This window comes from Coregonus clupeaformis, chromosome 26, assembly GCF_020615455.1.
Source record: "Coregonus clupeaformis isolate EN_2021a chromosome 26, ASM2061545v1, whole genome shotgun sequence".
Classification (NCBI taxonomy): Eukaryota; Metazoa; Chordata; class Actinopteri; order Salmoniformes; family Salmonidae; genus Coregonus; species Coregonus clupeaformis.
The window spans coordinates 19,171,800-19,187,499 of NC_059217.1; the positions used below are offsets into that span (position 1 = coordinate 19,171,800).

Consider the following 15,700-nt stretch of genomic DNA (forward strand, 5'->3'; position numbering starts at 1 on the left):
AAGCAACAGCTGATTCACGTTGCCTCTGATTGAGAACCACCCCGGCCAACATAGAAACACATAACCTAGAACAGAACATAGAAAACGAAACATAGACACTACACAAAGAAACTAACACCCTGGCTCAACATACAAGAGTCCCCAGAGCCAGGGCGTGACAAACAAAGCCATGACTCTTTGAGTTGTTGAGGAGAGAGGGAGAAAGGAAGAGCGAAAAAGAGAGAGAGAGTGAATGTGAAAAGAGAGATAGGTGTGTGTGTGAGAGACAGAAAGAGAGAGAGAGATAGAAAAGAAAGAGAACAGATTGAGAAAGATAAGAAAGAGAGAGAGAGAGAGAGAGAGAGACATAAAAAGAGAAGGACAGAGGGAAGGAAGGAGAAAGAAAATGAGACAGACAAGAACATGGAGACAGATAAAAAGAGAAGGACAGGGGGAGGTCACCTACCCCAGCCGATGAGTGTGTACCACCAGAAGTACTTATTGTGTGAGACGAAGGTGAGGGCAAGGAGGGTCTGGAGGTACATGCCCTCGACCAGCAACCAGAAGTAGTTAGCCAGGATACTGAACTGGAAGAAGGCCACCGCTGACTTACACGCCGTCTACATGAGAACACAACACACACTCAAAAACATGCTGTGTTGTTTGGATGACCCAACTGCTGGGTTGCAGGCATTGGGTCACTTAGTTGTTGAATTGTTTTCTTTAAAAATACTAAAGTTGGGTTGTTGATGCTGGGTTATTGATGCTGGGTTTTTGAGATATGACCCAGTGGTTCAGATCAGAAGACTGGAGGTGTGGCTTAGTAGGGGCGTGGCTTTCACATAGTTAATTTTGGCCAGCCTTTAGAATAAATGTCATTCCGGTTCATCTGTTCCGGTTCACTGACAATTTTGTAGTGTTAATGAGGCTAATATAAGTGCACTCCTCGGGTGCCCCATCCACCACTCCAATGACTCCCTGAGCCACAATCACACTTTCTCACCCTTCTATACTTCTGTAGTTGTCTCCCTAATGTCCCGATCTCCTCTCTGTGCTGTGGATTTAGTTTCTAAATATAGAATGCCCCATCGGGGTGTGAGAACTCTCTCCTCTTTTCTGTCCTCTTTTCTGTACACACGCGACTGGACGACTCACTCTTTTTAGAAGCATGTATCAGCATAAAAGTATACTGAGGAGAAAGTCTCGACTCGCTCTCTCTCTCTCACAGACTCGTTTCAATTAGTTAAAATGTGTACCAGTGAGATAGTGTTCACAAGCTCACCCTCTCACGCGGTTCCCATACAACAAGATGAGTCATACACTCTGAAGGCAATGACGTTCAAAAGAGGAAAGTGCTAGGATGAAGAACTTAGTATAGATCAGTGGGATACTCTATGAACTTACATGAAGTTCATGTAGATACGGTATAGAATATCTAAATATATGGTGGTATAAGAGGTAGAAGTCACAGGGAGTTAGAGACAGTATTGGGACATTAAGTCCAGTATAGTATGTGTCCTTTGTTGATGACATCATGGCACTCACAGTGGACATGAAGCAGTGGTCGAGGTTCTCGTCAGCAAAAAGAACCCCATCCTTGATGAAGACGGCACTGGCTCTCAGGATGAACGAGGAGAACAGGTTGATGTGGATGTAGTTCCTGGTACAGTGGAACTTCCTGAACGGGAAAGTCAACTTCCTGTTAAACTGACCTAATTTCCTGTCAGGCCAGTTTAGAGGGTCCATTGCAAATGTATTCCCATACAATATATACTGTACCAATATAAACTATAATACATATATGAATGCAGCCCATTCTTACAGTGTTATCTATTTATCATGACAAGTTTATCATGTATCTGTGTATCTCTTAGGAATGAATATTGGACTGAGAATGTCCCAGGGTTACCTGAACACAGCGAAGACAAAGATGGCTGATATGAGGGAGATGAGGGAGGTTGCGTATCCTGCAGTGTACACCTGACTGATGGTCGAAAAGTATGTTGTCTGGAAATCAACAGGTCAAAGGTCAGAAAGAAACATATAGTACAGGTTATAGTATTTTGGGGGGTTTCATTTATTTGCACCAAAGAAAACTAGTGAAAGACAAAACAGTACAGATAGAAAATAGGGAAAAACGGTGTGCAAGTGAAGTTGGAAACCCAAAACTGCTTACAGTGCATTCAGAAAGTATTCAGTCCCTTGACTTTTTACACATTTGGTAACATTACAGCCTTATTCTCAAATTGATTAAATTGTTTTTATTCCCCCTCATCAATCTACACACAATACCCCATAATGACAAAGCAAAAACTGGTTTTTAGACATTTTTGTAAATGTATTAAAAATAAAATACTGAAATATCACATTTACATAAGTATTCAGACCCTTTACTCAGTACTTTGTTGAAGCACCTTTGGCAGCGATTACAGCCTAGAGTCTTCTTGGGAATGACGCTACAAGCTTGGCACACCTGTATTTGAGGAGTTTCTCCCATTCTTCTCTGCAGATCCTCTCAAGCTTTGTCAGGTTAGATGGGGAGCATCGCTGCACAGCTATTTTCAGGTCTGTCCAGAGATGTTCGATTGGGTTCAAGTCCGGGCTCTGGCTGGGCCACTCAAGGACATTCAGAGACTTGTCCCGAAGCCCCTCCTCCATTGTCTTGGCTGTATGCTTAGGGTAGTTGTCCTGTTGGAAGGTGAACCTTCACCCCAGTCTGAGGTCCTGAGTGCTCTGGAGCAGGTTTTCATCAAGGATCTCTCTGTACTTTGCTCCGTTCATCTTTCTCTCGATCCTGACTAGTCTCAGAGTCCCTGCCACTGAAAAACATCCCCACAGCATGATGCTGCCACCACCATGCTTCACCGTAAGGATGGTGACAGGTTTCCTCCAGACGTGACACTTGGCATTCAGGCCAAAGAGTTCAATCTTGGTTTCATCAGACCAGAGAATCTTGTTTCTCATGGTCTGAGAGTCCTTTAGGTGCCTTTTGGCAAACTCCAAGCAGGCTGTCATGTGCTTTTTACTGAAAAATGGCTTCCATCTGGCCACTCTACCATAAAGACCTGATTGGTGGAGTGCTGCAGAGATGGTTGTCCTTCTGGAAGGTTCTCCCATCTCTACAGAGGAACTCTGGAGCTCTGTCAGAGTGACCATCGGGTTCTTGGTCACCTCCCTGACCAAGGTCGTTCTCCCCCGATTGCTCAGTTTGGCCGGGCAGGCCAGCTCTAGGAAGAGTTTTGGTGGTTCCAAACTTCTTCCATTTAAGAATGATGGAGGCCATTGTGTTCTAGGGGACCTTCAATGCTGCAGAAATATTTTGGTACCTTTCCCCAGATCTGTGCCTCGACACAATCCTTCGACCTCATGGCTTGGTTTTTGCTCTGACATCCACTGTAAACTGTGGACCATATATAGACAGGTGTGTGCCTGTACAAATAATGTCCAATCAATTGAATTTACCACAGGTGGACTCCAATCAAGTTGTAGAAACATCTCAAGGATGATCAATGGAAACAAGATGCACCTGAGCTCAATGTGTAGTCTCATAGCAAAGGGTCTGAATACTTATGTAAATAAGGTATTTCTGTTTTTGATTTGTAATACATTTGCAAATATTTCTAAAACCTGTTTTCGCTTTGTCATTATGGGGTATTGTGTGTAGATTTATTAATTTAATCCATTTTAGAATAAGGCTGTAACGTAACAAAATGTGGAAAAGGGGAAGGGGTCTGAATACTTTCCGAATGCACTATACACTGGAGTTGTTTACAAAGACGACATTGAATTTTCCTGAGTGGCCTAATTACAGTTTTTACTTAAATTGGCTTGAAAAAACATAGCAAGACTTGAAAATAGCTGTCTCGCAATAACCAACTTTTTCTTAAAGTCATTTAGCAGACGCTCTTATCCAGAGGGATTTACAATTAGGGTTAAGTGCCTTGCTCAAAGTTACATCGACAGATTTTTCACCAAGTCGGCTTGGGGATTAGAACCAGCAACCTTTTGGTTACTGGCACAATGCTCTTAACCACTAAGCTACCTGCCGTGACAGAGCTTTACAATTATTTAAAGAATAATGGGCAAATATTGTATAATCCAGGTGTGCAAAGCTCTTGGAGACTTACCTAGAAAGACTCACAGCTGTAATCGCTGCCAAAGGTGATTCTAAAATGTATTGACTCAGTGGGTTGAATGCTAATATAACCAATATATATATTAGTGTTTTATTTTCCATTGATTAAAACAATAAATATAATTATTCTTCCATTTTTTTAATAGAGAGTATTTTCTGTAGATCGTTGACAAAAAAAAAGACAATTAAATCCATTTTAATCCCACTTTGTAACAACAAAATTTGGAAAATTCAATGGGTGTTAATACTTTCAAAAGGCACTGTAGCTATACACTGATGTCTGGACCTTGACAAACTGCAGAGAGTGAGTGATCACTGGGGAAAACACACAAGACTGATGGCTATAGCTTGCTCAACAAGTATATTATTCTTCTGGATTTATCTAGCTCTATTTGTGATATTTTACCTTGCCTCGCTGGCTTGCTAGCTTGCTAGGTGGGTCGTTCCACGAAAAGCCATCCTTTGATATTTTAAGTAGAATTTAAAATATAGCACCAATATTTAGTTTTAAAATCCTGTTATATTAAATTAATTGTGCTTTAATATAGACCACATAGATAATTCAATAAATTCGATTTTTTTATATGAATAAAGGATTGCTAAAGTGCCAAAATTCATTATTTTGACATGTCCCTCCTTCATCCCTGTGTCACTTCTAGGAAGATTTGAATCCAATTAATCCCAACATATATCCAAGTTTCACCATCATTGTAAAGACTTAGTTATTTTGTTACTTTGACAGTCATTTCTGTGATTAGTGATTAATTTACATCTGTCCCTCATTTTAAGGTCAAGACTGTTACGTGAACTGAACTCTCATTATGGTGAAATGATTCCTTTAAAAAAAAAGAAATTTTCTGAAGAAACATTGAACAAATCATAGAGTAAAAGCAGGTGAGCTGGTTCTACTATTTTTGGCCATTTTCTGGTGTTTTGTGGAGGAAAACTGAGCGGGTCGAGCATAACACCTCAACCATGTTACCCATAGTTAGACAGGCTAGAAATTTTTAACAATTTCATTTTTTTTTGTGAAGCTACCATTCAATTGCCACTCCCTGTTGCACACAAGCTTTCATTCCCCCTGTCACAAGGGGATTTATGGCTGATTTAAGAAGAAATCGTCAACACTGGTATGGTCAACCCTGTTACTTTATTTGGGACTTAATAGGCACTTACTATAGTAATATATTTTTTTAGCTCTTCAGATGTTTTTAAATATTTTTTTTTATGAAGTTCAACATGTGCTCTTTATGACAGAATGTAAACATTTCGTGAAATCAAATGTTTTCTTGACCAAGTTACAATTCTCAAAAGGCACCGAATTGGTGGAACGACCCAGGTAATCAATGACATCTGCAATGTTGTAGACAATAACCATTGGATTTGGGGTTTCTTACTTGCATGAGCTGCATCTGAAGTCGGACTTGATCGTATTTACTTCTATGTAAACAAACTGGTGTCTGATTCGGAACTGTGCGTGTAACTTTTCATGATGCGCCCGCGAAATGGGTCTGTTAGAATAAGAGTGCAGTACAGGCCAGATAATTCAGACAAGCACATGACTGAATGGTTCATTAGAACATTCCTTCTGTCCTCAACCAATCACATTCCTTCTCCCGCAGAACAAAATTGAAAGTGGAACATTTCAATGAGTGACTGAATTACAGAGTGAGTAAAAGAGAATGTACAGTATGTGAGTGATGTGATATCTCTAACCTCTGATCCTGTCTCTGACTCCTCTGCGAACTCACAGGCCTCCTCATACGTAGGGTACAGCTCTGTCCAGCCATCCTTCGTACAGTTCCTGAAGATGTAACCTGAGAAACAGATCAACCAATCAGAGGCCAGCCCTGAGGGAGTGGAGCCACCAGAGCTGGTAGCCTGCAGGTATTTTCTCAACTAGATTTTCTCACCTGCGTCCTCTCTCCTCCATCCTCTCTCGCCTCCTTTTGAAAAGGATCAAAGGTAGTCGAGGAGAGAGAACGTGGACGGAAATGCACTTGTTTGAAATTAGACGATCCTTCTCCACACGCGCTTTTTCAGGCAGATTACGTTTAATAATAAAAAGCCATTTAGCAGACGCTTTTATCCAAAGCGACTTACAGTCATGCGTGCATGCATTTATTTTTTTGTGTATGGGTGGTCCCGGGGATCGAACCCACTACCTTGGCGTTACAAGCGCCTTGCTCTACCAGCTGAGCTACAGAGGACCACAGGGGTGGAATCCCAAAATAAATTTGTAAAGTCATAAAAACTAATGAAGTTAGTTGTGCAAAACATTTTATAGATAAAACCATATGTAGCATATTGTTCTCTGACAATACTACAGCTGATTCAAAGGGGGTGTGGAAGATATCAAAACTCTTCTGCAGTATGATACACTGGTGCTTCCAAGCCAAAAGGAGGCTATCGAGGAGGGGAGGACCATATTCTGTTTGCCTACTAACAAATTGACAAACTCCTCGACCACTCAACCACTTATCGGTTTCTGGATCATGGAGGAGAGAGGAGAGATGACGGAGGATGGACTTTTACCCAAATTACTTATCCCCAGAGAGAACTCAGGAAGGTCGCCAGTTCATTCTCCCCTCACATACAGTAGAATAATCAGACAGAACTACAGTATTACAAAATTGCAGAATTCCTTCAGTTATACAGATCAGAGGCATCATTCCCATATATTTGTCCTGTTTTTATTTTGAATAAAAAAAAGTGTTTGTTTGTTTTTTCTCTGTAATACTACTAGCCACTTAGCAATTTCATGAAATTGGCTTTAACTAGCCCAGATAGGTTCCCAATCTCCTAACCTCATAACTCGCTACCAAGAAGCCATTTCAGGCTATCAATGAAGTTAGAGTAGCTAGCTTGTCTAACTATGTTAGCTGACATGCCTGCTGGCAAGGTTGGTAGACTTTAGAAAAGCAAGCAATAACTAAATGTACTGAATAAGACTCACATTCCTTTCAATATGTTACCCAGATTTGAGTAGAGATGCAGAGAAGCATATTTTGTTTCATAAAAAAAGAACGACCAGTTAGGAGGATAGACAGATATGCCTGTATCATGCTCCAATAGCAGGGATTCAGTTCATATTGGGCATCAGGACCCTTCAGCGTGCAGTCTGCTCAAGAATCCATCTGTCTGCCTACTCTTCATGGCCTACGGAGAAGCAAAGAACATGCATATCAGAGTATCCCTCCTCTCTCTCAGTAGCACAAGTTTGAGTTCACGTTAAGGCAACAGTGTTGGGTTTACATTACGCTTTTCCAAAGGCGGTCTGTATGATGGCTTTAGGGGTTCTTCAATCTGAATACACTAAATGTTCCTTCCCTTTCATTTTGCATGATCTCTTAAGTTCTGTTTGCATTATGGACTCTTGCATGTGGAACATTGTCGTCATCACCAGAACTAACACTGCTTTGTCCTCTCTTTCATTATATGCTGCCTGCATGCTAAACACGGGCAGCACCTGGCGAACCTCTGTTCAACATTGATGCTGGTAACCAATGACAACATACTGGAACTCATAACGGCTCTGGTTCCTTCGTCAGTGCTGAGTGCTAGCTCTGAGCTATTGGCTCCCAATTCTGCATCGGCCCTGCTACTGCTTCTCAATTGATCCTGGCTTCACTCTGATCCTCTGCTGCTACGATGTTACAATTGATTTATTTGAGATTGGGAAACCTACCTGAGTTCTTGCAGTATTGCAATATGATCATGATTACTGTATGGCAGCCCATGGTCCATTAGCTATTTTGCATAGGTAGAATATCCTCATACACCAAGATGACAGCTTTTTCCGCCTCATCGCCTTCAAAAGAGCAATCTTCAGGCATGACAAAGGTTACAAAAAATGTATTCACGTTAAGGGAAGTGTGTTTTTGCTCATACAATGATTTTATTAGAGGCAGTTATCTTATGTATTTCTACAGGTTTTTTACGGTTGGGGAATACACTTCGTATTCATTTATCTTTAATCATTGCATGATCTCACGATTTTCTGATTTAATTATGGACACTCACATGTTCACTGTGTTAAAAAGCATGACCAAACTAATAGGAAGAGTAAAGGTATGCCTGGTATTATTGCTCAAACTAACACTGCTTTCAAACTAACACTGCTTTCTGTCCTCTCTTCCATGTTACACTACCTGCAATGGTGACCACTGGCCACGCCGGGCATTCCGTTATTCATCACTGATGCTGGCAAACGAGATACTGGTTTTCATCACGGCTCCATCTCCTCTGCCAATGCTGCGGGCTATCCCCTGAGATATACGCAGCCATTCATTTCGCATTGGCGCTGCTTCAACGGCTTCTCTATCTGTCCCTGCATCCACACTGAAGATCATAGGGCGTGGTCCTCTACTTCCTTCTAACGTTATATTAGATTAAATGCCTAGGAGATTTCTTATGCCAAAAGTGATGAGTTCATCTGCGAGTTCCATGCCGTATATACTTTGCTATGTTGGCGTTCAGCCCACAGTCAATAGCTTTGCTTTGGTTGTTATCGTAATAAGGTTCAGTGCATATTAGTACAGGTGGTTGGCTGGGTGCTTATTGCAGGCCACAGCAACAGCAAGGACACCAATAATAAGAAGAGACCTGCTTTGTCACGGTTTACTATGCCAGAACCCAGAAGCAGACCAGGACAAGGTACGTTGAGAGAAAGGTGAGTGTTTATTTAATAGATTCCGAGTGAGGCTGAATAATCCAGGGAACAGAGCGGGTGGCGTGGATGGGTTGTTGAGGGTGCAGTGGTTGGTCCGGTACTGGCTCGGCAGCCGCCGACCATCAGGCAGAGGTTGGGTGAAGGTTCCGGGTGAGAGATGTTCATAGCTACGCATCCGGCAGGAACTGGATGTTAGGCCAGAGCCTAAGAAGGGTGATGATCAGGACCAGGTGTGCAGATTGCTGATGGGATGCAGGTGCGGAAAACAAGAGCGCTCCCCGGAGCGTTCCCGAACCCTCGGGAAACTGGAGATTACGAACCGGAACACTAGTCACCAGACAGGACCCGACTCAGACAGCCGGGGTCGTTACAGTACCCCCCCTCCGACGAACGCCACCGGGCGGACTCCCCGGAGCGCCAGGATGGAGGCGGTAGAAGTCACTGATGAGGTCCGCATCTAGGACCTGTCGCCGCGGAATCCAACTCCTCTCTTCAGGGCCATACCCCTCCCAGTCCACGAGATACTGGAAACCCCGGCCCCGCCGTCTGGAATCCATGATGCGACGCACCGTGTAGGCAGGACCACCTCCGATCATCCGAGGAGGAGGAGGAGGAGGAGGCGGAGGAGGCAACAGAGGACTGAGGAAGACAGGCTTGAGGCAGGAGACATGAAAGGTGGGATGGACTCTGAGCGTCCTCGGTAGTTTGAGTCGAACTGCCACTGGATTGATCACCTTCTCCACCACAAACGGACCAATGAACTTCGGTAACAACTTCCTAGACTCAGTCCGTAACGGAAGATCCCGTGTGGCCAACCAAACCCTATCTCCGATGGTATAGGTGGGAGCGGGGATCCGGCGACGATTCGCCTGGAGCTGATACCGGTCCGAAACTCTAAGGAGTGCCTTTCTGGCCCGATGCCAGGTCCGGTGGCAACGACGAATATGGGCCTGAACAGAAGGCACTGAGAGCTCCTTCTCCTGAGAAGGAAACAGGGGAGGTTGGTAGCCATACAGGCACTGGAAGGGAGACATCCCAGTGGCAGATGTAGGAAGAGTATTGTGGGCATACTCAACCCAAGGCAACTGAGAGACCCAGGAGGTGGGGTTGGAAGAGACCAGACAGCGTAGCGTGGATTCCATCTTCTGGTTGGCTCTCTCCGCCTGACCATTGGATTGGGGGTGAAAACCAGATGTGAGACTGACCGTAGCTCCAATGGCCAAACAGAAGGACTTCCAGACAGCAGAGGTAAACTGAGGGCCACGGTCGGAAACGATATCACTGGGCAAACCGTGGACCCTGAAAACCTCCCTAACCAGGATCTCGGACGTCTCCGAGGCAGAGGGAAGCTTGGCAATAGGCACAAAGTGGGCGAACTTGCTGAATCTGTCCACGATAGTCAGAACGACCGTGTTCCCCTCAGAAGCGGGCAACCCAGTGACGAAGTCCAGGGCCAGATGCGACCATGGTCGCCGGGGAATAGGAAGGGGGTGAAGTAGTCCAGAGCTGGGCCGATTGGCACTCTTATTCTGCGCACACACTGGACAGGCAGCAACAAAACCCCGAGTATCCTCGGCCATGGCAGGCCACCAAAAACGTCTGCGAAGAAACGCCATTGTCCGAGCCACGCCAGGGTGACAAGCCATCTTGCTGGCGTGGGACCATTTGAGGACAGCAGGACGAACCGACTCAGGCACAAACAACCGACCCGGGTGGACCGTTACCGGGACCGGGCTGAGTCCGAAGGGCCGCCAGCACCTCCTCCTCAATCTTCCACATAACTGCTCCCACGACGCAGTTCCGGGGGAGGATAGTCTCGGTCTTGGACCCACTCTCCTCCGTCTTGGAGAACATCCGGGACAAGGCGTCCGCCTTGCCGTTCTTAGATCCAGGTCGGAACGTCAGGGCAAACTTGAATCGTCCGAAAAACAACGCCCACCTGGCCTGACGGGAGTTGAGACGTTTAGCCGATTGCACGTAAGCAAGATTCTTGTGGTCAGTCCAGACAATAAACGGTTGCTCCGCCCTCCAACCAGTGGCGCCACTCCTCCAAGGCAAGTTTCACCGCGAGAAGCTCCCGGTTACCCACATCGTAATTCCTCTCCGCAGGCGAAAGGCGACGGAGTAGTAGGCGCAGGGATGGAGTTTACTGTCCGTGGAGCATCGCTGCGACAGGATGGCGCCAACTCCCACATCAGACGCGTCCACTTCAACGACTGAACTGACGGGCCGTGTCCGGTTGAGAGAGAATCGGTGCGTTGGTGAATCGCCTCTTCAAATCCAGAAACGCTCGATCCGCCTCCGGATTCCACTTGAAGGTCCTGATACTGGAAGTCAAGGCAGTTAACGGAGCGGCCACACGGCTGTAATCCCCGGATGAATCTGCGGTAGAAATTCGCAAACCCCAAAAATCTCTGGAGCTGCAATCTCGTACCGGGCTGGGCCCATTCCAGAACCGCTCTAACCTTCTCCTGGTCCATCCTAATCTCTCCCCCTGGAGATGATGTACCCGAGAAAGGATGTCGTGTGGGCGTGAAACTCGCACTTCTCGGCCTTCACGAACAGGCGATTCTCCAACAATCGCTGCAGAACCTGCCGGACATGCTGGACGTGGTCGGAAGGTTCCTTCGAGAAGATCAGAATGTCATCCAGGTAAACAAACACAAAGAGACCGATCATATCTCTCAGGACGTCGTTCACCATACTCTGGAATACCGCTGGAGCATTGGTCAGTCCAAACGGCATCACCTGATACTCGAGTGACCCATCGGTGTATTGAAACCCGTCAACCACTCGTCCCCCTCTCTGATCCGGACCAGGTGATACGCATTGCGTAGGTCTAGCTTGGTGAACACCGTAGCACCCTGTAAGGAGTCGAAGGCAGAACTCATCAAGGGCAGGGGATACTTGTTCTTGACCGTGATGTCATTCAACCCCCGATAATCAATACACGGTCGAAGAGAGCCATCCTTCTTACCCACAAAGAAGAATCCTGCCCCCAGGGGTGATGACGAGGGACGAACGAGACCAGCAGCTAGGGACTCCTTGATGTAGGTCTCCAACGCCTCACGTTCAGGTCGGGAGATACTGTATAACCTTCCCTTGGGGTAGACAGCTCCAGGGACCAGGTTGATGGCACAATCATATGGTCGGTGGGGAGGGAGTGACAGAGCCTTCTGCTTACTGAAAACTTCCCCCAAATCGTGATATGTCTCGGGAACCAGGGACAAATCTGGGGGTTTAGCCTCAATCACCTGACTGGGAACCGAATGGGGGCAGGCAGTCTTGAGACAGTTAGCATGACAATCAAGGCTCCAACTCGTTACCTTGCCCGTCACCCAATCGAACGTGGGATTGTGTTCCTTCAGCCAGGGGTATCCAAGAACCAGAGGAACATGGGAAGACGGCAGAATGAAGAATGAAATCATCTCAGAATGATTCCCCGACAACCGCATCTTAACCGGTTCAGTCCTCATCGTGATACGTGCCAGACTACTGCCGTTCAGAGTGGTCGCTTCAATGGCTTCCGGCAATTGCTCCTTGGAAAGCCCCAGCTGTTCCACCAACTCGGCATCAAGAAAGCTTCCATCGGCACCTGAATCGATAAAAGCGTTAAGCGCTAAGCTCTGATTCCTGTTCACAAGGGTAGCCGGGAAACGGGGTCTGACAGAGGTACTGAGAGGTTGAAACTGGCTCGCTAAAAGTCCTCCCAACTTTAGCGAGCCGGGCAGTTTGACGACCGCCGGGAACAAGTGGAGATGTAATGTCCCGAGCTACCACAGTAGAGGCAGCAGTTGGTCTTACGTCTATGTTGACGCTCCTCCTTGGTTAACCCGTGCCGCCCCACTTGCATGGGTTCAGAATCGGGAGAGAGGACCTCTCCACTAATCCATTGTGGTGGAGAATGATCGACGTGTTCTGGTCCACCACCCGACCCGACTGGGAACTGAGAAGCTGATCGATTGGACGAACCCCATTGCTTCTCCCTCCTTCGCTCTCGGACTCGATTATCCACCCGAATAGACAAGGCTACCAAGCTGTCCAGGTCACTAGGCTCCGGATAGGAGATCAACTCATCCTTGAGCTGCTCCGACAGACCCTGGTAAAAGGCCGCTTGCAGAGACTCTCGTTCCACCCACTCTCCACAGCCAACGTCTTGAACTCGATCACGAAGTCGGCCACGCTGCGAGTTCCTTGGCGAAGCGAAAACAGGCGCCTAGCTGCGTCCCTCCCTCGGGACGGAATGGTCGAAGAGCTTCCTCATCTCGGCCGTGAACCCCTGGTATGAAGCCATGCAGGGATCCTGTCGTTCCCCAAACGGCTGAAGCCCACTCCAGCGCTCGACCACGCAGCAACTCAATCACAAAGGCTATCCTAGCCTTGTCTGTGGCATAAGAGTAGGGCTGTAGATCGAACACTAATCCACACTGCATAAGGAAGGAACGGCATCTTCCCAGCTCCCCCTCATATTTATCCGGCGTCGGAACCTTGGGCTCACGGATGGACACAGCTTCAGAAGCGGCAGGCGAGATGGGTGAAACCGGTAGTGGATCCTCCACCGGACACTTACGTTGGTTCTGGACCTCCGTCAGACCGGTAGAAAGGTTCGAACTGACAACGCGATCTCCTGTAGTACCGTGCTATGATGGCCCAACATCTTCTCCTGCTGGGTAATAGCATGGCGAACAGAGTCCAGGTCCGCTGGGTTCATTACTGGCCGGATCGTTCTGTCACGGTTTACTATGCCAGAACCCAGAAGCAGACCAGGACAAGGTACGTTGAGAGAAAGGTGAGTGTTTATTTAATAGATTCCGAGTGAGGCTGAATAATCCAGGGAACAGAGCGGGTGGCGTGGATGGGTTGTTGAGGGTGCAGTGGTTGGTCCGGTACTGGCTCGGCAGCCGCCGACCATCAGGCAGAGGTTGGGTGAAGGTTCCGGGTGAGAGATGTTCATAGCTAACGATCCGGCAGGAACTGGATGTTAGGCCAGAGCCTAAGAAGGGTGATGATCAGGACCAGGTGTGCAGATTGCTGATGGGATGCAGGTGCGGAAAACAAGAGCGCTCCCCGGAGCGTTCCCGAACCCTCGGGAAACTGGAGATTACGAACCGAAACACTAGTCACCAGACAGGACCCGACTCAGACAGCCGGGGTCGTTACATGCTTGGGCCAAGAAACACGAGCAATGGACATTAGACCGGTGGAAATGTGTCCTTTGGTCTGGAGTCCAAATTTGAGATTTTCGGTTCCAACCGCTGTGTCTTTGTGAGACGCGGTGTGGGTGAACGGATTATCTCGGCATGTCTAGTTCTGAACATAAAGCATGGAGGAGGGGGTGTGATGGTGTGGGGGTACTTTGCTGGTGACACTGTCTGTGATTTATTTAGAATTCAAGGCACACTTAACCAGCCTGGCTACCACAGCAGTGATACGCCATCCCATCTGGTTTGGGCTTAGTTGGACTGTCATTTGTTTTTCAAAAGGACAATGACCTAACACACCTCCAGGCTGTGTAAGGTCTATTTTACCAAGAAGAAGAGTGATGGAGTGCTGCATCAGATGACCTGGCCTCCACAATCCCCCGACCTCAACCCAATTGAGATAGTTTGGGAATGAGTCGGACGGCAGAGTGAAGGAAAAGCAGCCAACAAGTGCTCAGCATTTGTGGGAACTCCTTCAAGACTGTTGGAAAAGCATTCCAGTTGAAGCTGGTTGAGAGAATTCAAAGAACGTGCAAAGCTGTCATCAAGGCAAAGGGTGGCTATTTGAATAAACTCTAAAGCTCTGTCAGAGTGACCATCGGGATCTTGGTCACCTCCCTGACCAAGGCCCTTCTCCCCCGATTGCTCAGTTTGGCCGGGCGGTCAGCTCTAGGAAGAGTCTTAGTGGTTCCAAACTTCTTCCATTTAAGAATGATGGAGGCCACTGTGTACTTGGGGACCTTCAATGCTGCAGACATTTTTTGGTACCCTTCCCCAGATCTGTGCCTACGACACAATCCTGTCTCGGAGCTCTACAGACAATTCCTTCGACCTCATGGCTTGGTTTTTGCTCTGACATGCACTGTCAACTGTGGGACCTTTTATAGACAGGTGTGTGCCTTTCGAAATCATGTCCAATCAATTGGATATACCACAGGTGGACTCCAATGAAGTTGTAGAAACATCTCAAGGATGATCAATGGAAACAGGATGCACCTGAGCTCAATTTCGAGTCTCATAGCAAAGAGTCTGATAAGGTATTTCAGTTTTTTATTTTTCATAAATTTGCAAACATTTCTAAAAACCTGTTTTTGCTTTGTCATTATGGGGTATTGTATGTAGATTTCTGAGGACACTTTTAATCAATTTTAGAATGAGGCTGTAATGTAACAAAATGTGGAAAAAGTCAAGGGGTCTGAATACTTTCGGAAGGCACTGTAAGACACTGATAGTTACTCAATTAGCCCATGTCAGCTAAATTTTTTTAGATTAGTAAAGATTAATCTAAAGGCTGGGGGGGGGCATTGCTTTTGTTAGTCAGTCTCACTCAGATTTCATATTAAAAACATGCTAACATTTCTCTCCACCCAATGGCAAAATGTATAGAATTGCAGGAAGTTAACTGTAAAACAGGGTGCGCAACTGCGGCCCATCATGATAAATTCAGATTTTTTATGTCCTCCACCCCCATCAAAATTGTTGAGTTACAGTTCATATAAGGGAATCAGTCAATTGAAATAAATTCATTAGGCCCTAATCTATGGATTTCACATGACTGCGAATACAGATATGCATCTGTTGGTCAAAGACACCTTAAAAAAAAGGTAGGGGTGTGGATCAGAAAACCAGTCAGTATCTGGTGTGACCACCATTTGGCACTACACATCTCTTTCACGTAGAGTTGATCAGAGTGTTGATTGTGGCCTGTAGAAT

General features: G+C 46.3%; 1 protein-coding gene across 1 annotated transcript in view; it reads right to left on the reverse strand.

Moving 5' to 3' along the window:
- LOC121540032 (pituitary adenylate cyclase-activating polypeptide type I receptor-like) overlaps positions 1-15,700 on the reverse strand; it is a 58,427-nt gene that overhangs the window by 2,015 nt on the left and 40,712 nt on the right. Inside the window, exons 4-7 of the mRNA XM_041848679.1 lie at positions 5,831-5,931; positions 1,889-1,986; positions 1,525-1,657; positions 446-599 (exon numbers count right to left, since the gene is read on the reverse strand). Coding sequence (XP_041704613.1) covers positions 446-599; positions 1,525-1,657; positions 1,889-1,986; positions 5,831-5,931 — 486 coding nt within the window. The remainder of the gene's footprint in view (positions 1-445; positions 600-1,524; positions 1,658-1,888; positions 1,987-5,830; positions 5,932-15,700) is intronic.